The sequence below is a fragment of the Chiloscyllium punctatum genome, chromosome 5 (genome assembly GCF_047496795.1).
Source record: "Chiloscyllium punctatum isolate Juve2018m chromosome 5, sChiPun1.3, whole genome shotgun sequence".
Taxonomy (NCBI): domain Eukaryota; kingdom Metazoa; phylum Chordata; class Chondrichthyes; order Orectolobiformes; family Hemiscylliidae; genus Chiloscyllium; species Chiloscyllium punctatum.
In genome coordinates, this window is record NC_092743.1 from 131,003,712 (window position 1) to 131,030,685 (window position 26,974).

Genomic DNA, 26,974 nt, shown 5'->3' on the forward strand with positions numbered 1-26,974 from the left:
ATATACTTGTAAAGCAAAGGTAAAGTCTTCATAGATTTTCCAGACCACTGGGGCTTTCAATCAAGAGAGACAACTGGTGGTAATTTAACCTAAAGTGAGAGGAGAGATTAAAAAAGAGAGTCTTTTATAGTAACCTCACACAGTGCAGGACTTGAACCAATGCTGTAGGCATTACTTTGTATTGCAAACAAGTCATCCAGCCAACAGAGCTAAGCAATCCCCATGCATACTTATAGCAATGAGGTATGTATTATGGTTTTTTAATTCACTCATAAGATGTTGGCATGGCTAGCTGTCCTAGCATTTATTGCCTCTCTTAAGTTGCCTTGGAGAAATGTATCATGTGCTGCCTTCTTGAACCACTGTAGTCCATTTGCTCTAGGTACACCAACAAAGCTATTCAGGAGGGAATTCCAGGATGTTAACCCAACAACACTGAAGGAACAGCAAACTATGCATGTAGCTCCAATGGAAATTAAAACGTCCTAGGCAAGGGAAAGTGATTGCCTGGGGTATTATCACAGACCATTAATCTGTTCTAGATACCCAGGTTTGAATTCCACTGTGGCAGATGGTAGAATTTGAATGAATAATAAAAATCTGGTGAACTCTAATGATGATCATGAAACCATGGCTGAATGTCAGAAAAACCCATCTGGAAATTGCTGTCTTTACCTGGTCTTGCCTACATGTGACTCCAGACTCACAGACATATAGTTAACTCTAAATCGCTTTGTGAAATGGCCATTTAATTATAACAAGTGCAACAAAATCTGAAAAAAGGAATGAAACCCGATGGATCACCTGGAATGCACCTAAGCACTGGCAGCAACAATGGCAAAGACAGCTCTGTGACCCTGCAAAGTCCTCCTTATTAACATCAATATCTATTCCCAAAACAGGGAATCACAATGCGGAGAGCTGGAGATTAGAGTCGAGAGTGTGTTGCTGGGAAAGCACAGCAGGTCAGGCAGCATCCGGGGAGCAGGATAATCGACATTTTGGGCATAAGCTCTTCATCAGGAATGAGGCTTGTGGGCTTGGGGCTGAGAGACAAATGGGAGGGGGGGTAGGCTTGGGGGAAAGGTAGCTGAGAAAGCGATAGGTGGATGAAGGTGAGGGAGAAGGTGATAGGTCAGAAGAGGGAGTGATGGACAGGTCAGGAGGACAGTGCTGAGTTAGAGGCTTGGGACTGGGATTATGTGGGGGGAGGGGAAATGAGGAAGCTGTTGAAATACACATTTATCCCGTGTGGTTGCTGGGTCCCAAGGTGGAATATGAGGCGTTGCTACTCCAGGCATCAGGTGGTAATGGTGGAGGAGACCTAGGACCTGCATGTTTTTGACGGAGTGGGAGGGGGTTGGTGGGTGCGGCCAGTGGGGTTAGTGGGTGCGGGTGTCCCAGAGATGTTCTCTGAAACAATCAGCAAGAAGGCATCCTGTCTCCCCGATTTAGAGGAAACCACATCTGGTGCAATGGATGCAGTAGATGACATTGGTAGAATCCCTTAAGGCCTTGGACAGAGGTGAGGGGAGTGGCATGGTCGCAGGTTTTGCACTTCCTGCTGTAGCAGGGAAAGGAACCAGAGTGAGGTGCAGGCTGGTGGGGGACGTGGACCTGACGAGGGAGTTGCTGAGGGAATGGTCTGTCTGGAACACTAATAGGGCTGGGGAGGGAAATATATCTTTGGTGGTGGGGTCCGTTTGGAGGTGGCAGAGGATGATGTGATGTATGCAGAGGTCGGTGGGGTGGAAGGTGAGGACCAAGGGGGCTCTGTCCTTGTTGCGTTGGGAAGGGTGGGGTTCAATGGCAGTGGTGCTGGAAGTGGAGGAGATGCACTAGAGGAAAGGGAAGATGCGATCTTGGAAGAAGGAGGCCATCTGAGATTTTCTGAGGTGAAACTGGTCATCGTGGGAACAGATGCGATGGAGGCGGAGGAATTGGGAATAAGGGATGGCGTTTTTACAGTAGGTAGGCTGGGACGAGGTGTAATCTAGGCAGCTGTGGGAGTCAGTGGATTTGTAGTAGATGTCTGTGACTAGTCGGTTGCTGGAGATGGTGATGGAGAGGTCCAGGAAAGGGAGGGAGGTGTCTAAGATCATCCAGGTGAACTTGAGGTCGGGATGGAAGGTGTTGGCAAAGTTGATGAACTGTTCAACCTCCTCATGGGAGCACAAGGTGGCACCAATGTAGCGGAGGAACAGGTGGGAGTTGGTGCAACTGCAACTGCAGAAGATGGACTGTTCCACGTAGCCAACAAACAGGCAGTCATAGCTGGGCCCATGCGGGTGCCCATAGCTAGCCCTTTGTTTTGTAGGAAGTGGGAGGATTGGAAGGAGAAGTTGTTGAGGATGAGGACTAGTTCAGCAAGGCGGATGAGGGTGTCGGTGGAAGGTTACTGGTTGGGACAGCGTGAGAGGAAGAAATGGAGGGCTTAGAGATCTTCGTCGTGGTGGATCGATGTGTACAGGGACTGGATAACCATGGTGTAGATGAGGCATGAGTGGTGTCAGGAACGTAGTTGAGGAGTTCTTGGACTAAGGGGGACAGGATGGTGTTGAGGTAAAAAGATGTCACAAATGCCACCAATTTCTAGATTTGTCCTGTCCCATCAGCAGAACAGGCCTATCAGAGGTGTGGCACAGTGGTATACAGTTGAGAATGAGTTGCCTTGGGAGTTCTCAACATTGACTCTGAGCACCATGAAGTCATATGGCGTCAGGTCAAACAAGGGCAAAGAAACCTCCTGCTGATTACCACATACTGTCCTCACTCAGCTGATGACTCAGTGTTCATTTATATTGAGCAACACTTGGAGGAATCACTGAGGGTGGCAAAGGCATGGATTGTAGTCGGAGTGGGGGAATTTCCACATCCATCACCAAGAGCGGCTTAGCAGTAGCACGACTGATCAAGCTGGTCAGTCCAACAGGACTGAATCTGCAGCAGGTGGTGACAGAACCAACAAGAGAGAAATATATACTTGACCCTATCCTCACCAATCTGCTTCAGATGAAGTTGTCCATGATAGTATCGGTAAGAGTAGCACCACACAGTCTTTGTGGAGACACAGTCCCACCATACTGATAATGCCTTATTTGCATTGTGTGACACTATCACTCCCCTACATCGGACAGACTTTGAACAGACCCAGCAATTCAAGACAGGGCACCCATGAGGTACTGTGGGCCACCAACAGTAGCAAAATTACATTCCAACACAATCTGCAATTTCATGGCCTGACATATACCCATCTTTACAATTACCATCTAGCCAGGGGATCAACTGCAGTTCAATGCAGAGTTTGGCAGGAACAGCACCTGGCATACCTAAAAGTGAGGTGTCAACTTGGTGAAGCTACAAATCAGAATGAATTCTTTACCACAAGCATAAGCAGCAAGTGTTAGATCGAGCTATGTGATTCCACAACCAACAAATCAGATCTCAGACCTCAAAATCTAATTGTGAATGATGATAAACAATTAAACATTGGAGGAGGAGACTCAATAAATATCCCCATCCTCAATTATAGGAGGACCAGCATATCAGTGCAAAAGATGAGGCAGAAGCATTTACAACAATCTTAAGCCAGAAGTGTAAAGTGGATGACCTAGCTCAGCCTCGTCCAGAGGTCCCAGCATTACATATGTCAGTCATCAGCTGATTCAATTCACTCTACATAACATCAAAGTGCAAAGGCTATGAGGCCTAATAGTATTCCAGCAACAGTACTGAAGATTTGTGCCTGCAATTCAAAACTTGGATAGCGATCGTTCACCACTACCTTCTAAAGGGCAACTAGGGTCAGGTTATAAAGCCCTATGAAATAGGGACAGGAGTAAGCTAATCAGCCCCTCAAGCCTGTTCAACCACTCAACATAACCATGGCTGATCTAAAATTCTACACATTACTTTGATGACCTTTCCCCCAACCCTTGATTCCCCGACAGATCAAGATTCCAACCATCTCATCCCTAAATATATATATCAGGACTGTCTGTGGCAAGGAGTTCCAAAGGATCACAAACTTCTGAGAAACAAAATTCCTCCTTATCTCAGTCTGGCAATCCTTTCTTCTGAGACTATGTCTTCTGGTCCTAGACTCTTCCCTGAAATGAAACATCCTTTCAGTATTGACTCTGTCCAGCCCCTTAAGAATCCCACATGCTTCAATGAGATTACCACTCACTCTTCTAAACTTCAGTGAGCAGAATCCCAAACTGTTAAGCCTTTGCTCATAAAACAATTCCTCCACACCAAGGTTCATCCTAGTGAATTTTCTCTGAACTGCCTCCAATGAAACAATATCTTTCCTTAAATTAGGAATACAAAGCTGCCCACAGTACTCCAAATGTGGTCACACAAGCAGCTTGTATAATTGCAGTGAGACTTCCCTAATATAATCCAACCCTTTTGATATAAGGGCCAACAATCCATTAGCCTTACAGACAATCAATGCTGAGCCAGCCAGCAATGCCCAAATCCCAAGAATGAATAAAAAAGAAAACAAACAAAATCTGAAATGAAATTTTTCGGACTTCTCCAGCACACTTATTTTTTCACCAATCTTTGAACTCATCCTCAGTTTTGAACTGGATTTCATAGTCTATGGCATTGCAATTACACTCACCACTGAAGAACGCCACCCGTAGAGATCTAACAAGTTAGGATGCAGATTTCCCCTTTCCGGAGGTCCATAAGAATTTGGCATTAAGTCAAGGGGACTGCCAAGTGTCAAGCCACAATGATGTCATCAAACAGATCATGCAGCCAATTATATTCAACTCTTCTCACAAATTGCAGTCACACAGTAAACAATAGCAATTATCCTCAAAATTATATTTCAATCTTTCAGAGTGATAGAACTGATTGGACATGAACATGTAACTAAAGCATAAACTACAATAATAAACTGGAAAGCAACTGCTATTATCATAATGGAGACATTTCATATCCCACAAAGATAGTATTAATTTTGCAGATGCAGAAAGGATTTTCATCAATATTTCTAAATTTAATGTCATTAAAAATCTGGTTAGACCTTATTCAACAAGGTGTCACATTTTGAAAGGTTTTTACAGTGAATCCAGTCACTTAACTTGGCAAATTAATCTGTTCAGTGAAATCTACCAGCTTGTATTTTGAAAAGACTTTGAACAGCAGGTTCTGTAAAATCACTGACAATCACATCAGGTTTTTCACATTTAACTGTGCAAGCCGATTCCAGAAGTTGCTATCAGATCGAGAAGAGTTAAATTAGCAAGTGCTGACACCCTTACCATCATTACTGTTAATATTGGACATGACCTTTTCACCAATCTCAATAACCACTGGTCAAGAATATAAGCAATTTGACAAGCATTTAACATACAATACACTTTATAATTAATCTAGCAAAAAGATAATTCTTAGGAATAATGGATGATCCCTGAAAATGAAAGGAAAGGATCAATCAATAGGCAATGGTCAAAAAAAAAGACTACTTAAGTATTTAAACTTTTTTTTTATTCACGCATGGGATGTGGGCATCATTGGCTGGCCAGCATTTACTGCCTGCCTCTAGTTGCCCTTGAGAAGGTTCTGGTGAGCTGCCTTCTGAAACCGTTGTAATTCATTTGTTGTAAACAGACTCACAATGCCCTTTGGAGGGAATTCCAGGATTTTGACTCAGTGACAGTGAAGTCATGGCAATATATTTCCAAGCCAGGATAGTAAGTGACTTGGAGGCGATCTTCGGGTGGTGGTGTTCCCATGTATCTGCTGCCCTTGTCCTGTCAATGGAAGTGGTTGTGAGTTTGGAAGGTGCTGTCTGAGGCTCTTGGTGCCTTTGCGACAGTTATTACTGAAAAGTTCACAGCAGAGGACAATATTTACCACAACATTGACATTAGACCACATGAAGTCTCATGGCTTCAGATGCTAATTGATTCATACCGCAAATCAGTAAAGTTCAGAACAAGGAGGAGTAAACTGGCTCCCCTTATTTATTCACCTGCCTTGATTTGTCTCAACAAGGTTAATTTAAAAGGGCTCCCTTCCTCATGGATGCCTTTTGCCCAGACAAAATAAATTTAAATTTTAAAAAATAATCAATGTAGCCAGGTTTTTGTCAGTTCACAAAAGAGTATATTTATTAGTTACTAAATGTTAAAAGAAATAACACAACACATACGCATTAAAAATAAGAATATGAAATGAGTCTAATAAAAGATAAAAGATAGCAGATATCTGATCAAGCTCTCTGGGTGATTTGGGGAGTATGGATATGCCACACCTATATGGTTTCAAGGAAACTTTAAATTGAAAGAAGGAACCATATAAGGGAGAGATAAAGTCAAGCTGGCTACCTCACCTGTTCTCAGCAAAAAACCTCCTCTTGCAGTCTTTTTCTGTGCTCAAAACAAAGGATTCAGAACTGACTGTAACTCTGGTCTGTGTGTGCTAATGAAAAAGCGCTAGTGAACTAAGGTATTCACCTTGGTTTGAGTGGTAGTGTGCCGAGTATGGATATTGGAACTGTGATAATTGAAGTCAGTTTTGGGATTTCTAGCTTTTATTTGAAATTCCTTTCCCCTGTTTCCTTTTGATGGTAGTCAGCTAACAGCCTCAAAGTGAGAGATTCCCCGGTTGTCCTATTTCATTTTGAATTTGTTTGCAAGTTGGCTTCTAGCAGTCAGAGCAACACCATCTTTTTATCTGAATTGCTGGGGTGAATAGGTAGTCGTTCTTTAACTGTGCCCTTCTCGGCACACTACCACTCAAACCAAGGTGAATACCTCAGTTCACTAGCGCATTTTCATTAGCACACACAGACCAGAGTTACAGTCAGTTCTGAATCCTTTGTTTTGAGCACAGAAAAAGACTGCAAGAGGAGGTTTTTTGCTGAGAACAGGTGAGGTAGCCAGCTTGACTTTATCTCTCCCTTATATGGTTCCTTCTTTCAATTTAAAGTTTCCTTGAAACCATATAGGTGTGGCATACCTTAGCTCCCACACAGGGCTTTGCTAGACAATAGTAAATTTGTATAGGTAGTCTTGATTTACTGTGGATTAAAATCACATTTTGGAATTAAAAGTTAGAAATGTCCTTAAGTCTTCAATTGTTCAGATTTACCACCATAACAATTAGTAAAAATGACGACCGCTTAGTACTTGTTCAAAAAGTCTCATCTTTATACTTAAATTCATCATTCACTGTGGCACTACCCCCGCAGTGATTGGAAGACAGTGAGAACAGATCTAACTATGCAAATTTGCATCCATATGATGCAGTGCGCCACTTGCAGCAGAATTGCACTCAACTGCAACCCATCGTCTCTTGATCCAGCACAACACTCTACCATTGAGATCTAGCCAAGGATTCAAGGCAAGTTGCTACAATCTTACCAGATGTACTCTCATTAGAGAAAGAGAGAGATGAGACTGGTGACGGATCTAATCTGAGGACTACCATACCTCAGGCAAAGGGAGAGGTTGAGAATGACAGTCTTTCATGGTAACTTGAGCCAGTAATGGCAAGTGAAGCCACGCTACTGGCATCATACTACTTCGTAAACCAACCACCCAGCTAACTGAGCGAAACTGAACCCCAACCAAGGAATAAACCTAAACATGAGGTGCCTACCTGTTTGTAGCTGCAATTTGGTAAAGTATGCATACCAAACAACAGAAGCAGCATGTTATAAGCAAACTCAAAGATCTCACAGCCAGCATCAGAACAACTCTCATTTGCTGTGGCAAATAGCAAAAGGCAATTCACCGCAGGAAGAGGTTCCAATGATATTCCCCTCCACAATGGGGAAGTTCAGTCCATAAAAGTGATATAGTACATGATATACAATAAGCTTTTTTCCTTCTGTATTCACAGAGAATAGTAATAATTTTGACAGCATGGAGGCTGAACTCCACTTCAAAAATACACTCAAGACTAATTGCAGGAACCGCAATCAGAATTTTAGATAAGTTGGTTCTAAACAGTTAGAGGAAAACAAGGCATTAATTGGTCAACTGGTCACATTCTTGTCATTATCTCTAAGGATTGTCAGAACTAAGTTAATGTCCCAACGTTGAAAAGTGGCAAGCATAACAATAACCTTTAAAACAGGGACAACCAAGGAGACTGCACATAAGAAAGCCAATCATTTGTTGTCAACAAGGTTTCTAATGTGATACGAACAGGGTGTCCATGAAATAGAAAGATGTGAAATTGAGTTAAGCTAATGAGAGGAACTGGAAGTTGGCCACACCAGAAAATACAAAGAAGGTTATGAATGAAACTTCATCAGAATGATGAGAAGTCCCAAATAGGTGTCAGTGAGATTACGCAAGGATTATTGTTGCTGATTCCTTCGTGACACTTTAGACAACATGTGGACAGAAAGTAGTTGCATTCAATACAAAGATTTTAAATCACAGAAAATAGATCGGAAGCAAGGAAATTAATTTCAATTTGTAAAGACAGGGGAAATTATGTGAAGCTTGCAAAAGCAAGGAACAAGACATGTGGCATAATTTAATTAGGCAGGATATGGAATTTTGATTTCCCAACAGTGAGTTGAGATGAAGAGGTCAAGTTAGTGGTGTGTTTTTGGCATGTTAGACCACATATCATCCTCTGATGGGTTCATAGTTGCAATATGTTTGACTGCAGGGATACCTAGCAAAAAAACGCTTTTTAAAATTATGTCCCAACTTTCAAAGTAAACTCTGTGGTGTCCAAGAATCTCATGGCATTTGCCACATAAGATAATGCGCATAAAACATAGGAGCAGAATTAGGCCATTCAGCCCATTGAGTCAGCATTTCTAATCGATCATGGATGATGTGTTTCTCTGCCACATTCTCCTGCCATCTCCCACTAATCCTTGGCCCACTTACCAATCAAGATTCGCCACCCTCTCGCTGAAGAAATTCCTCCTTATCTTGGTTCTAAAGGATCGTTCCTTAACTCTGAGACTGTGCACTTGAGTCCTAGTCTCCCCTACTAATGGAAACATCTTCTCTACATCCATGCTATTCAGGCCTCACAGTATTCTGTAATTTTCAATGAGCTACCCCTTCATCCTTCTAAACTCCGTCGGGTACAGACCCAGAGACTTCAACTGCTTCTCATATAACAAGCCCTTCATTTCAAGGATCATTGTTGTAAATCTCCTCTGGACCCCCTCAAATACCAATACATCCTCCCTTAGATCCGGGACCCACACTGCTCACTATATTCCAAATATAGTCTGACTAGAGCCTTAAGCAGCCTTACCTGTATATCTCTGCTCTTGTATTCTAGCCCGCAAATAAATGTTAACATTGCATTTGCCTTTCCAACTGCCAACTGAACCTGCATGTTAACCTTAAGAGGATGCTGAACTAGGACACCCAAGTCTCTTTGTGCTTCAGATTTTCAACACCTTATCCCACTTAGAAAGTAGGCTATGCCTCTATTCTTCCTCGCAAATTGCATAACCTGATATCTCCACATATTATATTCCATCTGCCACTTCCTTGCACATTCTCCTAGACTGGCCATGCCTTCCAGCTTCAGCAAGTTACCTATTCATCCACGTATCTTTGTGTAATCTACAAATTTAGCAACAATGCCCTCAGTTCCTTCATCCTGATCATTAACTTATGACATGAATAATTGTGGTCCTAATACGTTGTGGAACTCCACAAATCACCAGCTGCCTTCCTGAAAAGGACTCTTTTTTCCATACCCTCTGCCTTCTTCTAATCAGCCAATCCTCTATCCATTGCTATTTCTTACCTTGAATACTATACCTTATTTAGCAGACTCCAGCGCAGTACCTCGTCAAAGGCCTTCTCAAACTACAAATAGACATGTTCACTGGCTCTCCTTTGTCTAACTTACACGTTGCCTCCCCGAAGAATCCTAACAGATTCGTTGGGCATAACCACCACTTAATGAAGCCATGCTGACTCAGCCCTATTTTACCATGAACTTCCAAGTATTCCACAATCTCATCCTTAATAATGGAATCTAATATCTTAACAATGAGTGAGGTCTTGCTAATTGGCCTCCAGTTTCCTGTTTTCTGCCTCCCTTCTGAAAAAGGTGTGTTACAGTAGCCATTTTCTAGTTGTCTGGGACCTTTACCAAAACAGTGATTTCTAAAAGATCACCACCAATGCGTCCACAATTCCTCAGCTGACTCCTTCATTACTCTAGGGTGTAGTCTATCCGGTCCAGGTCATTTATCCACTTACAAACCTTTCAGCTTCCTCAGCATCCTCTCCTTAATGATGACCACTGCACTCACCTCTGCCCCCTGACTGTCTTGAAGTTCTGGTATGTTGCTGGTGTCTTCCACTGTGAAAACTCATGCAAGGAATCTCATTAGTTTCTCCACTATTTCTTTGTTCTCCATTACTACTTTTCCAGTCTCATTTTCCAGCTGTCCAATGTCCACTTACCATATTGTATGCTATATCTTTTGCTTTTATGCTGTCCTTGACTTCCCATGTAAGCCAGGTTACCTTGCCCTTCCTTTGATATGTTTCTTCTTCCTTGGGATAAATTTCTCCTGTGCTTCCCAAATTATCCCCAGTAACTCCTGCCATTGCTGTTGCAATGTCTTCCCTCCCAGCCTCGCCTTACAGAAAAATACAAAAATCAAAATTCTAGGTGATCCAGTAGAATTTGTTATTACAGCCTTATCAGATAAACATTGTTTTGCCCTGCAATGCTTTGTCAACTATGCAAGTACCAAGAAGATATCAGAGATAAATATATAGGTTACGTGTAAAGAGTGAATGGGAATAAGTGATTACATGTTTTTAATATACTGCTTATGTTTGTCTACACTTCGGCAATCCATTTTCGCCAAAAGTTCAGATATTATGAAGGTTTCACATGTAATTTTTTGAAAGATTTGAGATTTGAAGGATTACAGAAGATGGATTTTTTTTCTAGCATTGTGCATACCTGTACGTTTTGAAATAAAAACAAAGATCACTTTGGATATTGGTGCATTTTCGTTAACAAGGCATTTCTTAGAAACCACATGGCTTTAACTAATTCTGAGGAAGGGTCACCAGACCCAAAACATTTACTCTGATTTCTCTTCACAGATGCTGCCAGACATGCTGAGCTTTTCCAGCAACTTCTGTTTTTCTTTCTAATTCACAGCAGTTCTTTCAGTTTTGACTTTAGCTAATTACTGAACTTGTTTTCTAGAAGCCACCCACCTGGGCTTATGAATGCCAGGGAGTTAGTTTCTGTTTAAATATTTCCATTTAAACAATGTTCTGAATGCAGATGGAGTTAGTGTCCAACCTGCTGAAATAAAGACGCTTCGCAGATAAGCTTTCCTGTCTCTGCTAAAATTGTTCTTGTTCATCAGTGTGGCAACTCTAACACTCATTGAGCTGCTTCATGCTGATGGCTCTGAGGGAGCTTGTCTCGATATCTCATGAACAATTGCATCTATGATGATCCATTGGAGGTACATATATAATGTATGTAATCAGTCCACAGGAGCCAGAATACCAGAACAACAACCATTTGAAAACATCTTATCCTGTTGCCTTCAAAATTGGACAATTATGAGCCAAGAGTTGTTCAAAGTGAACCTCTACAGATAAATTTGTCTTCTTATTTTCCTTGAAGTGGTATGAACAGGCAGGTATTATGAATGCTAGATATTTATAATTTCGCATCTTAAAAAGTTTGTTAATTAGCACAGTTTTGATAAATAAATCTCATTTTCACGTAAAATCAATAAGTTTGTTCATTTCGAAGGGATATTTTCTGATAAATCCTTTTATTTTCAACATTATATATATAGCGTATAACTAGCCTTATTGGAAACTTGGTTAAACATTTAAAATTTACTTGTGACTGGCAGAGTATTGGTACAACAAGAAGACAGTGGACTCCTCCAATTTCAGTCATAACATGAACAATGTAGACAAAATACATTCTATCATTTAATACATTCACCAAAATCCAATTTTGTTACCATATAAACTGCACTATAGTTTTAGTTCAAGTACAATAGTAGATAGAGGTGTAATTAAAGTGAAGCTTGATTGTTTAAAGTATTATATTTGTATTATGTATTGACTATCAGTTAAGAGACAAACGTAGAAATTATGCTGTTTATGACAAAGATTTGTTAATGAAATATGTGATATTTTCTCACTTTTAAAATGACTGAAAGTATTTAATTTTATAACTAAATTTTCAATGATTTGTAACATTGCAGACCTTGCAGAAGAACGTGATATCTTACTTATATTACATTCATTATATTAGGCCATTCCCAAGGAAGATCATGAATTTATGGGGTATTCTAAGGGCATACAAATGTTGCAGAATAGTTTAGCATACAATTCATAAAAATGAAAGCTACAGAAATTTCACACAAATAATCATTTTAAATGGTTCTTTAATTTTGGAACTCAAAGACTAATGATCATATTGCATGAAGAACATTAACAAAATAGTTTAAAACAATACATTGAACACAAATGAAATCCTAAACAAAAACAGAAAATACCACAATTGCACAGCGGTTAATATTTTTGGATATATTTTTAAAAGTGGTCCACAAGTAGGACATTGGCACAGAATGTATCACAGAGAAGGTCCCCAGGTTACAAACAGGTTCCATTCCTGAATACATTCATAAATTAGTTTGTTCATAAGTTGAAACACAATACAGTACAGTATAAAATATCTGTTTAGTATTACGAATAAACGTTTTCGTATGTTGGAACTTTAACATTAACCGTAAAATGGGATCTTGCTTGTAAGTAGGAGCATTCATAAGTCCTGAGTCATTAATCGGGGACCTTTGTATAATGAGTAGCCAGGCAGTCAGCGCAACATCTGGCATTCGTACATGTAGTTAACAATGGAAATTTTTAAGTTACTCTACTTCCATAAGGCGCGTGGTTACAGTCTTTGCGCATGAAATTATTAGAAATCACAGATTTGTGGCAAACTACTTATCCTCTATTATAACGATGAAACCAGTAAAAATGTTCAGTCTTACTCAACCAGGAATAGCTACATTATTAAATGGTGTACCAAGTAATACTGACTGAGCAAGCTCCCTAACTCTGAAAAGCAAATTATCCATTTGTGGTCTCTCATTCCCAGGGAACATTCAAAAATTGCAAATTTTCCAAAATAATAAAATAAAAACTGATTTGTTCTGATGATTATGTTCCTCATTTAATATCATGTGAAAAACTCAATCTTTATTTTGGTGTCTTTACAATTGCTGAAGTTGCTGAGAGAATTCTTCTATTTTATTGGCTGACTGGCCTGTCAAAAGCATACCTGTCATTGGATACAATCAATCTCTTGTAGATGGTTCCAAATAGAAACAAACATTGACAATGAGAAAATTAGAAAATTAATGCTCTGGAGCCACTAAACCTTTCTGGATAGACTTTTATGGCCAATGGTGACCACCATTCATTAACTTGCCTTGTTTCCATTGCCTCTAACTGATTTGGAAGGTATTCATGCACTTTCTGCTTCATGCAATTTTCTTTGAATAACAGAACTAAACATACCTCAGCCTTACTTTGACGACTGTCACTTAACACTTCCTTTAAGTCCTCAGGAGGCTTTTCAACCATCTGATCTCCAGCTATGAATTGGGACTTTAAGCTTTCCAAGTGGGACTTTGATGTCTCTTCTGATTTCTTTCTGTTGGGTATAAGGATGTAGTTCATAGACAAAATAAAATTTTGATATTTACCAACAGTTCATGAAAAATTTACAAAAGCAAAATTATAGAAAATGTAAATTACTTTGTCACAACAGGTCAGGACAGGTTACATGTAACTCAGACCACTCGTAACGCAGGAAGCGATGGGTAATCGAGCACTAATAAACATACCACTGTGCTAACTGGCCCCATGAGCCAGTAAGTTACTTTACTCATTAAATAATAATTAACATTCATGCACAGCAAAAGATTTTAAATACAACAGTTCATAAAAAAACTGGATCTGAAACTGTACCTGCTTGTAGTTTCTACCATATACTATTTCTCCATATCCTGCTTCATTCTGTAAATCCTCAAGATTAAAAACCTCATTAACATTAATCTTCTCAACACTTGTTTATCTCTGAATATTTCAATGTTAAAAGACAACATCTGTAGCATCAATCTCTACATTTTCAGTGCCACAGGATGCACTTACAATGTTCATTTAAACTTGAAATATTTCATTATAGACCACTTTAGAACTTCTTTCCTCTTCAGCCAAAACAGAGAGATTTCTTGCCGATATTACCCAGTTGTTACATTTTCTGATGTTTTTCAAGAAGTATTTTGATGTTGTTGTTGTTCCCATGAGAAGAATATTCAGTAGGTCATGTGACTCATTATTAGCATAACAATGGACTATAACTTGTCCAGAAGACCGAAGGTGGCTCTTTTAACATCTCAATGTCAATATCATACTCTGGGACTTGTTTTTCATCAATTTGAAGGGCATAAATCAAAACATTTTGAAGCAATTGATCTCTTTCCTGCAACACTGGTTCTTCTTCCATACTATCACTCTGTCAAATTCTCACTCTTGTCTCACCTTCTCCTTCTCTTAGTGTTGCTTGACATTTTCTAACATGTTTTCTGGTTCTAAATGCTGCCTGCATACCTCTTTCATTGAGTAATGGTGTGAAGTTTCTTGGAATATAACTTACATAAATCTTACACAAATAAAATATAACAAAAATTAAATACGAAAGAAAAGTCTGTATTTATGACGAAGATTCATTCCTGGAATATATTGTTAGAGTTGCTTAAATCAGTGAATTTATGGTGTTAGCAGAGACACAGAGTAGATAAGGCTAAGGATCCTCAGTTATGATGCCAAAGCCACCCTGACAGAAGTGTTTAGACATCAATGCCCTATGATATACCAGCGGTATGAGGCCACTAGGTTTGGTTAAGATCGGCCCAAAGACCTCAGAGGGGTTTGCTGTAAATTGGGCAATTTACAATCTCCTCCCATTCCCAATAATTAGTCACAAATAACATTTAACCCACCTAATATTAGTTAAGTTAAAATAATATGATACATCTACTTCCTTAAACATGCACTCTCTAAACCACAAGTGTAAGATAGAGTTATTTTTCAATAAGTTTGGCTTGATTAAGCAAATGAGGATAAAATTGATATTTTGTGCAATTATGGTTAGTTGTAAAACAGTTCTTGTAAGGAAAAGAGCCATAAATTATTGTCCAGATCAAAAGTAATATGTGCAATTTTGTTGGTTGCTTTAATGGTTCAAGCTAATATGAATTGTAAAATGTTTTGAAGTAAATGCTTTGATTCATTTTGTTTTGAAACTTAAAATGTATAACTAACCAATGGGAATATATATCTAATTATATAACTTTCTGGAATTAGGTTTTGTGATAAATTTTGCAATCTTATAGTTGTTTTGAACTTTTTAAATGTACCAGTTGGAACATTTGGGAGGATAGTAAATCACAAAAAGGTGACACACACACTAAGCAGGTGGCCACCTTGTCCAGGTAGAGATTTGGTAAACAAAAGTCGAGCTATCCCAAACGGGCTAACCTTATAAAGTGATTGGGATGTCAAAAAATGAACCAGCAGACAGGTGGAAAAGATATCAATAAAATGGCCATTGCTTTTAAAGAAACTTATTAGGAATTGGGCAGACACTACCTTACCATTCCAAAATTGGCCATGAACTGTTCACGCACTAATAAGTCAATTAGAAATTAGGATGTATCTAATCATGTAAAGGGGACTGTGGATAGCAGAGACCAATACATGATGTTTCTTGGTAGGTTTGTGCCCCAAACATGAAGTCTGAAGATAGAAGAAAGTGGTCAATAAAACAGAATAAGAGGCATGTGCTCAGGCAACTAGTGTCACAAACTGGTGTTCCAACGTGACCTGGCTTATGCCTGAAACGTTGATTCTCCTGCTCCTTGGATGCTGGCTGATATGCAGTGTGTTTTCAGTACACACACTGGATTGACCAAAAAACTGCTTAACAAAACAAATTTCTTTTGTACTTTTCCAAAAAAACTTACTAAAATTTGTGAAAACCTTTGAAGACATATTTATGTCTGGAATATGTCTTGAAATTAATCAGGGCTAATAGACTTTTAGATTGGCTTTCTCTCACACTCAGTTTATAACTATAATTGATTTTGGTACTCCAACTTAAGTTAAAGTGCATCCCAGAGTCTTATACTAGCACACTATGGTCACATTGCATACAAGCTACAGGACACAGTGCAGCACTCACCATGTCTCCTTCTAATGTATCTTCCAAACCTACAACCTTTACCACTGAAGAAGGTCTAAGACAGCAGTGATTTAAGAAAACCACCAACTGCAAGTTTGCCACCAATTCACACACCAGTGTGACATAGTATTACACCATCAAACTTTCACCATTTCTGTGTCAAAATCCTGGAAATTTTCTGAGCAGCACTGTTGGTATATCAGCATTACATAACTGCAGTGCTCAGGAAGTTGGTTCACAACTGCTTTCTCAACAGCAATTAGAGTTGGGTGACAAATGACTACTGAGCCAGCAACGCCAAAACCCGTGAAACAAAACAACAAAAAAGTTTATAAAACTGGAGCTTATGCAATGACAATTATTAATTATAAAGGCAAAATATTTATTTGATGTTTAAAAGTTAAAATAAAGACTACTTTCCTCTGATCTAAAAGTCCAGTCTTCTCACACAAGTTTTGTGAGCTAAGTTCAGTGTGAAATCCGGGTAATACACATTACTGATTAAATATCCTGTTACATTTGAAAGCATTTTCATGAAAAATGTAAAAATATAAAGCAGTGTGAAAATATTGCTGAACTTAAATCATAATTTAAAAGTGGTATCTATTTTTAGCATGCAGTGTAATATCATTGTCCAAGTGTTCCACATTCAGAACAGCTGTGAACCATTTAAAATTACTATTATGAATACTATACAAAACTAAAATAAATAAATAATCTCTCAGAATACAGAGTAGGTTATGTGGCGTGACCAACAAATAGCATTTCTGCCATTACCTGAATCTTTACCTAAATGATTAGCAATCAGAATTGAAAGAAAAAGAGAAATGCGTAAGCTTTGTTGGCTACAGAGTCAAGGGTAGGTTTTTTTATCCTGCCATTTTATTCTATTAGCATGGTCTAACAAAATTAGGTATGAATATGCAGTAATAACATGCAAATTGGTCCCCCACAATTGCCTCAAGGCAGTGGTCTTTGCCTTGCTAAGCTCAATTCCTTCTACATTATTACAACAGATAGGCATAATTCATCAGAAAAATTGTTCAACCTTATTGCAAATGCCTAGGTAGTAAAACCATCAGTTGCTGTTAACCAATGTCTGACAACAGAATGCTAGTTTCACCATTTCCAGTTCCCTGCCACTCCTACACTTATGTATCTCCCTTGGGTAATGTTAGACACTACACTTGAGCCTGTCAAAACAATTAACCCCTCTGTTAATTAGAAAGAAATGTCAGGTGCACAGATGGTACAAGCTGGCATGCAGCCATGCAGCCAACTGTTCCTGAAAGCAGCTACCCTGCTGCTGACAACTGTTCCAAACTAGCAGATGTCAAAACTTTCCAGCTGAGGAAGTCTAAACAACAGGGAAAGCTCTGTGGTTTTACAACCATGACAAATACTTCAATAATTTCATATCAATTTGACTGGTATTATATTAACTGATCTTATATAAATATGGCTAGGAACATAATTGTACTAATAACCCTTACATCCTGCAACTGACAATTTGGTTAAATATGCCCTTTGTTGTTTTTAAAAATATTATAGTTTAAAAAATTGCAGGGCAACAGTGAAGTGCCAAACTCTCTGGAAACCGAATTAGTTGCATCCAAACAAATTCAATACGAGTTCCAGAATGTGCCAGCTTGAAGATGAAATTCAGATATGGGCCTCATTTATTGATGATGATGAACATTTGGAGGCTAATAGGTATTCTGCTGATGGTCCTTGGTGAAGCAGATCAACTGGCCCTTGTGCTAACCGAGGGGCAGGAAGAAAGGGATTCCAGTCAGGGTCAAAATAAATAAGCCAAAAGTGGGCAACAATTTCCACATGAGCTAAAGAGCACCCACTTTCTTCTTCTAGACCAACAAAGAAGAAGAAGAAAAAAGCTAAAATAAAAACATAAAGTAATGGAGAAACTTACTTTGTTACAAGGAAGAGTCAAAAATTCAAAACTTTAACACTGTTTTTCTCTCCACAGATGCTGAGTTGCTCCAGCCTTTCTGTTTCCAGATTTCCAGTATGCACAATATTTTAGTTACAATTAAGGAAAAAACTGAGATGTTCTTTGACCGATTATTGAACAACATCCAGCAATTCTTTTAAGGGTCATTTGCTAGGTCAAAATATATTTGGTTCAACTAGGCACAACATGCAACCCTTCTTCAGAACTGATCACTGGACCCAAAACATTAACACTGCTTTCCCTCCACAGATGCTGCCAAACTTTGAGTCTTTTCAGCAATTTCTGTTTTTGTTTCTGATTTCCAGCGTCTGCAGTTCTTTGGGGTTTTTTTTAGGTACAGTATGCATTGCACAAGTCATACCTATTTATGTTTCCATTCCAGTGGAGCACATTGAAAAGCCATTGGATTACACAGCTTGACCAAAAGCAGACAAAATGTCTTTAACTCTGTACTTACATCGTTGAACAACGAAGTGCTGGTTTCGCAACTTGCTCCAATGGAATACTCCTCAAGTGAAGGGAAGGAAACTACAATACATAAAAAGAAAGGAAATATGGTTAGCAGAAATAAAGGGTACTTCCCTTTTAAGGGTTTTAAAGATTCTTATTTCCAGATTTTGTCCATGAAGCATGATAGACAACAGTATCCTTTAACATTGCATTGAATGGCATCATTCAAAATAGCATAGGATCACAGATTGTTAGAATTGCTGCGGCACAGAAGGAGGCCATTTAGTCCATCTTCTATGCACCAGCTCTCTGTAGAAGCAATATACCTCATTTCACTCCTTCAACCCCAGCAGATTCTTTGTTTTCAGATAACAATCCAATTCTCTGTTAAATGCCTCAATTGAATCGTCCTCCACCAGACTCTCAAGTAAAGGATTCCAGATGCTTGCCACTTACTGCATTGGCTTTTCATATCACCATTGCATCTTTTTGTCAATTACCTAATAGTTAGGCTACTCACTGTCAATCCTTCCACAAATGAGAACACCCTTTCCCTATGCATGCACACCTCTCATGATTTTGAACACCTTGATCAAACTTCCTTTCACTCACCTCTTCAACAAGGAGAAAAAGTCCCATCTTATCCAATCTACCTTCATAACTGAAGTTCCTCATTCCTGGAACGATTCTTGCAGATCTGTTCTGCTGTCTCTCTAATACCCTCACATCTTTACTTAAGTGTGGTGCCCAGTACTGGACGCAATATTCCTGTTGAACATGAGCTAGTGTCCTCCACAAATATAACTTCCTTGTTTTTATACTTTATGCTTCTAGTAATAAAGCCCAGGATACTGTAAAGTTTCTTAACATAAATTAACTACTCTTGCAACCTGCATGCTGTTTAGAATTAGACACTCTATTTTCTATTGTCTCTCTGCATTTGTCCTATCAAAATGAATCACTCCTCTGCATCAAATTTCATCTGCCACTTATCCATTGATGCTTTCAATTTACCTATGTCCTTTTACAATTGTGTGCTCTATACTAAGATAGCGATCATTTAATGGGAAAAACTGCAGGAAGCTGCAATATAAAGGGATTTGGAGTACTTGTCCTTGAACACAGAATGCTGGCATACAATGTCATAGATAATCAGGAAGGCTAATGGAATGTTGGTCCTTATTTCAAGGGAGTTGGAGCATAAGAGTAGGGAAGTCTGACTGCAACTGTACAAGGTTTTTGTGATACCACATCTGGAGTACTGTAAGCAGTTTTCATCCATTGTTTCTGCCATAGTGTTCATGGATTGAATGCTGCGATTTCAAGACAGATGTAAACCTGTTAAATGTTTTTACCCAGATTAGTTTCAGGTCAATCAATGTAAAATTCAAGGAAACCTGTTGGCTAATTCTTTCCAACCAGCACATTAATAATTTCAATGTTTGGGAGAAGATTTGTAGCTCGGGTGCTTGTTGTTGTGGTTCTGTTCGCCAAGCTGGGAATTTGTCTTGCAAACGTTTCGTCCCCTGTCTAGGTGACATCATCAGTGCTTGGGAGCTTCCTGTGAAGCGCTTCTGTGCTGTTTCCTCCGGCATTTATAGTGGCCTGTCTCTGTCGCTTCCGGTTGTCAGTTCGAGCTGTCCGCTGTAGTGGCCGGTATATTGGGTCCAGGTCGATGTGTTTGTTGATAGAGTCTGTGGATGAGTGCCATGCCTTTAGGAATTCCCTGGCTGTTCTCTGTTTGGCTTGCCTATAATGGTAGTGTTGTCCCAGTCGAATTCATGTTGCTTGTCGTCTGTGTGTGTGGCTACTAAGGATAGCTGGTCGTGTCGTTTCGTGGCTAGTTGGTGTGGGTGGGTGGGGTCAGACTTCCCACAGACCCAGGAAGGGTTTAATTTTGGTTTCATTTAGCTGAGAAGGTTTCTGCTGGCTGCTGGAGCTAAGTGTTTGAGTTCTCTGCTGCTAGAATGAAGGAACAGCACGTGAGAATAATGCCTGTTTTGTGAATTGCATTTTTGCCAAGAGGTGTGTACATGGGAACATTTGATGACATGTGGCTAAACATACATTCGTTTGTTAACTGTTTCAACAGAGTCAAGTTATGCAAATTTTTCTTTTTGTTTTATTTTAACTGTATTGTAAGAATAAAATGTATTTTGATTAAAGCAACTTACAATTTCATTTTTAAAAATATAAAGTCATAAGTCACACAACACCAGATCATAGTGCAACGGGTTTATTTGAAATTGCAAGCTTTCAGAACACTGCTCCTTCATCAGGTGAAGTCTTCTGACCTTGTCCACCACAGTCCAACACCAGTACCTCCACATCAAAATATAAAAGTTAAGGTTTAGGCTATCTCCATAATACACTCCAGGGAATCCAGACTGCTCCATAACAACGGGGAACCAATGTAGGCGTACCACAAAGCAAGAAGGGTACCATACCAAACTTGAAATGAGTTAGGACATATGGGCAGTAGAATTTTAGAAGACCTCAAATTTGGTGAACAGAGAAAATGAGGGATCAGCTAAAAGTGTATTAGAACTGTAAAATCTAGAGGTAATTAAAGCATGGACGAGAGTTTCAGCCGTAAATAGGCTCAAGCAGGATGAAGTTCACTGATGTTATGCAGGTAGAAAAAGGTAGTCTTAGTGAAGTCACAAAGCTCGCAAATAGCCAGTTTAATCTCAGACTGTTGCCAGAGAGAGATTTGGAATCAATATAGAGAGTTTGGAAAAGGGACTGATAACAACTGCGTCAGATTTCCCAACGTTTCATTGGAAGAAATTTCGGCTCATCCAGTACAAGATCTTGGATAAGCAACCTAATAATTTTGCAATAGTAGAAAAAACAAGTGTGGTAATGACAAGGCTACCAGTGTTTACAGGGAAACTAACAGTGCGCTTTCCAATGATGTCGCCAAGGGGCAGCATTTGATTTGGAGGAGGGAAAGTTTACATTTGTCACAGTCTCGCTCCTTAGGCTCCATGTTGAATATGAAGCCTACAATGTGGAAACAGACCATTTGACGCAACAAGTCCACACCAGTCCTCTGAACAGCATCCCACCCAAACCCATCCCCCTACCCTATCCCTGTAATCCTGCTTTCCCATGGTTAACACACCTAACCTACATATACCTGAACACAATGGGAAATTTAGCATGGCCAATCCAACTAACTTGCATATCTTTGGACTGTGGGAGGAAACTGAAGCACCCAGCGGAAAAAACAAGCAGATATGGGGAGAATGTGCAAACTCCACATATTACCCGAGGGTGGAATCGAATCTGGGTCCCTGACACTATGAGGCAGGAGTGCTAATCACTGAGCCACCATGCCGCCCCTTACATAAACTATGAGTGTCCTACTAAAAGCCCTTCAATCACATCCCTACGCAGAATAAAATTTCTTCAGAGCTGTGGTTTACAAATTCTCACACGTTCTTATCCGACCATGCCAGGAGAATCAACTGTAACCTAATTTCACACCTCATGCCTTCAGTCATTACATTCAACCCATCTTCAAAAAAATCTCCTTAAAACCATTTATTTGACATTGTCTCCAATCCTGCAGTGATTGTAATGAGGTCAGTAGATCATCCTTACAAAATATGAGTTCCCTGATTGGGGCTTTTAATCAAATCCAGTCAGGGAGCCTTTGGCTGACAAATAAGAACAGGAGTGTCAGACATCCTGTTCACTCTGAGGGCTGGCTCTGAGGGAGCTAGATCAGTGTCAAGGACTCTCCATATGTTCGTAAAGGGTGACTTGGTGATGGGATAGCGGCCTCTGTCGAGTTATTTCCTATCCTTGCTCTAGCTCCTACTCAAATATGTATTCTTCCCGCGGCATTTTAAATAATGTTGGGGTGAGTTGCATGGTTAAAAATAGAACAATCTAAACCCATTTTTATATTGTAAAGATGACTTCCTATCTACATCATAGTCCAAGCACAAACTGAAAAAAAATCTCATTGAAGCCACCTGTACCTGAATAGATGAACTGGCAAAGGGATTTCTGATAAAATTCAGAAGCATTGTCAGATGTATCATTATTTTATTTGTATTTCCCTCACCAGAACATATGCATACAAAAGTATGTTAATTGGGAAGCTTGTCATTTTAAAATTTAATTTCTTATTTAAATTTTCACCACCATTGTGAAAATCCATCACACAAAGTAGTTTACCCTATTTAATAACCATCTGAGCAATAAAGCAAGTTTTCACATCAGCAGTCTGATATACGAACAGAGGTTTAAGGTGACAATCTACAACATGTGTAAGCTTGCCCTTTTTGGTGACCTGACAATGCACTTAGTATCATCTACTTGAATAATGCTGTTTTTACTACTACAATCAATTTATTCCAACTAATGATCATCAGGCACTCATAAATCAGCATTAGATCTCAGTTACTGAGTTGGTGGCTTCCACAGATAAAAGTAGCATTCCAATTCTTGGTTAAATATTGGCATGCATTGATTTTAATTAGCCTAATTAGTTCATTATGTTCGAGCATCAAACAGCTCATTTACTGCATTCCACTACTCTAATGGCATATGGTAATGAAGCAAATCAATTAGCAACCATAAAGGAAGCCATTAAGAAGTGTAAACATTGCTCTGTCAGTTTGTAAAAAGCATAAAAACACAGCAATGATTAACAATTTTGTCAGTTACATGAAAATTCAAATCCCATTGCAGCATATTGCTGAATCTGCATGTCAAGGAGAATTTAAAGTGGAATTTTATTGAGAATCAGCTTAGAAGGTACAGCACCTCCCTTATGTTGTTCAGTGCAAAAATTATTTATTCTAATTTATAATTAAAATATAACCCAATTATCCTGATACTTTAATATCAATAAATGTTACTTGTATCAATTGATTCAAACCCACTTATTTCTATTTTCTACTATAATATTAGCTCATCATACAACAAACATTAAAAATCCACACTGACAAAAGGAATAACAAAGGTACACTAGTAAGATTTTCTTCATTCTTTGATTCACATATACACTTTAATGTGTTGTCACACTTTCCCAATTTTCTGGGCATATCAACAACTAAGCATGTCCAAATTCCTGGTAATGATCACACATAATGTGCAAATGAAATTTTAGCTTCCTCTGCCAAATTCTATAAACCACCAGGATGAATTTGTAGTATGGGTGCAGTGTCCCTACTCACGTCTAGAGGAACTGGGTTCATCCCTCCTGTATTGCAGATGTATCACAACTCATAAAGTAGGTTCATTAGTTATAAAAACAACAAAGCCCAGGACCACAAAACAGAATTATTGATTTTTCACATGAAGCAGATCAAATGCAATTGATCAGTTGAGCCACTGGGCCAAGGAGTGGCAGATGGAGTATAATTTAGATAAATGTGAGGAGCTGCATTTTAGAAAGGCAAATCAGGACAGCATTTAAACACTTGATAGTAAGGTCCTGGGAAGGATTGCTGAACAAAAAGAACTTGGGGTGCAGGTTCATAGTTCCTTGAAAGTGAAATCACAGGTAGATAGGATAGTGAAGAAGGCCCCGGGTGTGCTTTATTTTATTGGTTACAGCATCGAATATAGGAGTTGGGAGGTCATGTTGCGGCTGTGCAGGACATTGGTTAGGCCACTTTTGGAATACTGTGTGCAATTCTGGTCTCTCCCTATAGGAAGGATGTTGTGAAAGTTGAAAGGGTTCAGAAAAGATTTACAAGAATGTTGCCAGGATTGGAGTGTTTGAACAACAGGGAGAGGCCGAATAGGTTGGGGCTGTTTTCCCTGAAGCATCAGAGGCTGAGGGGTGACCTTACAGAGGTTTTAAAAATCACGAGGGGCATGAATATGGTAAGTAGATGAGGTCTTTTCACTGGAGGTGGGGGAGTCCAGAACTAGAAGACATTGATTTAGGGTGAGAGGGGAAATATTTAAAAAGAACCTATAGGGAAACCTTTTCTCATAGAGGATGGTGTTTGTATGGAAAAAGCTGCCACTGGACGTGGTGGAGGCTGGTTTAATTACAACATTTAAAAAGCATCTGGACGAGTATATGAATAGGAGGGTTTAGAGGGATATGGGCCATCTGCTGGCAAATGGGGCTAAATTAATTTAGGATATCTGCTCGGCATGGATAAGTTGGACCGAAAGGTCTGTTTTAGTACTATATATCTCTATGACTCTAAATTCTTAACCATGACCAAACCAAGTTGAGAAAGCAATTAACAAATCATACATTATCTTAGACTTCATTAAGAGGATTATAGAACACAAGACCAAGAACTAACAGATACAAGTTCAGTTTTGATGCAGTCTAAATGAAGGCATTAAAAAGAGTGCAGAAAAGATCTATAACAACGGTTCTAGGAATGAGGAAGTTCAGTTAGGAAGTTAGGATAATTTTCCTTGAAAGAAAAAAAGACAGAGAAGTAGCTTAAAGAGTTATTCAAAACTATCAGTGGTTCCAGAAGGTAGATTGGAAGAATGATCCCCATTCATAAAAGGACAGAGGACTTTCTGTGCTGTATATCTCTATGACTCTACGACTCTTTGACTTGAGAACATAGGTGGGGGAAAAAAATCAAAAGAAGCAAAAGCAATGAAAGGAAAAACATTTTAATGCAGTGAATGGTTAAGGTTTGAAACAATATTGAATTAGACCATTATTTAAAAAGGGAGGAACATACAGAGTTATGAGAGAAGGCGAGAGAATGATACTAAATTCATTGCTAACTTGGAGAGTCAATGCAGACATTATGGACAAATGGCCTCCATCTGAGCGACAATAATTCTGTGATACTCTAACACAAATAGAACAAAAAAACAAAGAACCGCAGAGGAACCGGCATTAATTTAGGATATCTGGTCCACTGAGGCATGATGGCTTTCTGAACTAAAAACCTTTTCCTCTATGTGGTCCATATCCCTTTACTCCCTGCCTTTTCATGTATCTGTAAACTTAAACATTGCTATTGTATCTGCCTCCACCATCTCCTCCAGAAGCTGATTCCAGGCACTTACTGTCTATGTAAAAGAAATTGCCTCTTACAACTCCCTTAAACTCACCTCGTGTTACCTCTGTCCCCGAGTAACTGATAGTTCTACTTGGGAAAAAAGGCACTGACTATCCATGCCTTGCACACTTTAGTAAACCTCTATCAAGTTGACCCTCAACCTCCTACATTCAAATGAAGGCAAACTAGGTTTGTCCAACTCTCCTCGGAGCAAATACGCTCCAAACCAGCCAACATCTGGTAACCCATTTCTGCACCCTCTCTGTCTGGTAGTGTGGCAAACAAAACTATACACAATATTCTAGATATGGCCTAACTAAAGTCCACACAGCTACAACATGACTTACCAGTTTTTATACTCTATGTCCCAAACGATGAAAGCAAGCCAGCTATTTACATTCTTGGCTTACTCATCCACTTCTGTTACAACTTTCAGGGAACAGTAGACGTGTATGCCAAGATCCATCCGGATGTTGATGCTGTGAGGGGTTTTGCCATTTACTGTATGCATCCCTTTCCTTAGATCTTGCAAAACGCATTACCTTGCGTTTGGCCAAATTAAACTCCATCTGCCATTTCTCCACCCACTTATCTAGCTTATCTATATCCAGCTTATCTATATCCTGCTTCATCCTCTGGCAATCCTCCTCACTATCCGCAGCTCCCTCAATCTTTATGTCATCCATTAACTTATTAATCAAGCCACCTACATTCTCCTCCATATGTGTGTGTGTGTGTATGTGTGTGTGTGTGCATATATATATTACAAACAACAAAGGTCCCAGCACTGATCCCTGCAGGACACCACTGGTCATAGATGTGGGTTGTTATTTGATTAAAATTACGAATATTTGAAACATGGACAGATGTCTTTTTGGTAAAGTTTTAAAGAAAAATCCATGTTGATAATAAAGTGTTGCAAAATATCTTGAGTGGGACTATCCTATTGTGCTCCAACCTCTGCTGTCAAAAACATTTTTCAAACTGAAACAAGTGATATGAATAAATGTATCAACTACACCTTTACAAACACTACCAATTCAGACCTGACTAAGGAAACTTCAAGAATCCATAAAAGAATGAAAATAAATGCTTTAACTGAACCCCTGCTTTTCTAAACAAACAACAGAAATAAGAATGTTGTCCACAATACTATCGAGGCTTTCGACTGTCACAGAAACAGGTGCTCGAACTTCTTCATCCCCAAAGTCAATAAACATAAAAATGAGGAGCTGTGTAGATATTTGTACAGTGGGAACTATAATTCTCT

General features: G+C 39.2%; 1 protein-coding gene across 18 annotated transcripts in view; it reads right to left on the reverse strand.

Moving 5' to 3' along the window:
• Nucleotides 1–26,974, reverse strand: part of LOC140477439 (uncharacterized) — a 520,360-nt gene that overhangs the window by 427,570 nt on the left and 65,816 nt on the right. For all 18 annotated transcript variants that reach the window (XR_011960730.1, XR_011960729.1, XR_011960728.1 and 15 more), the window contains 2 exons: nt 18,699–18,769; nt 13,542–13,677 (listed from right to left, as the gene is read on the reverse strand). Coding sequence is in view for 14 of the 18 variants with exons in the window: in XM_072571355.1 (XP_072427456.1) it covers nt 13,542–13,677; nt 18,699–18,769 (207 nt within the window). In the remaining 4 variants the exon portion in view is untranslated. The remainder of the gene's footprint in view (nt 1–13,541; nt 13,678–18,698; nt 18,770–26,974) is intronic.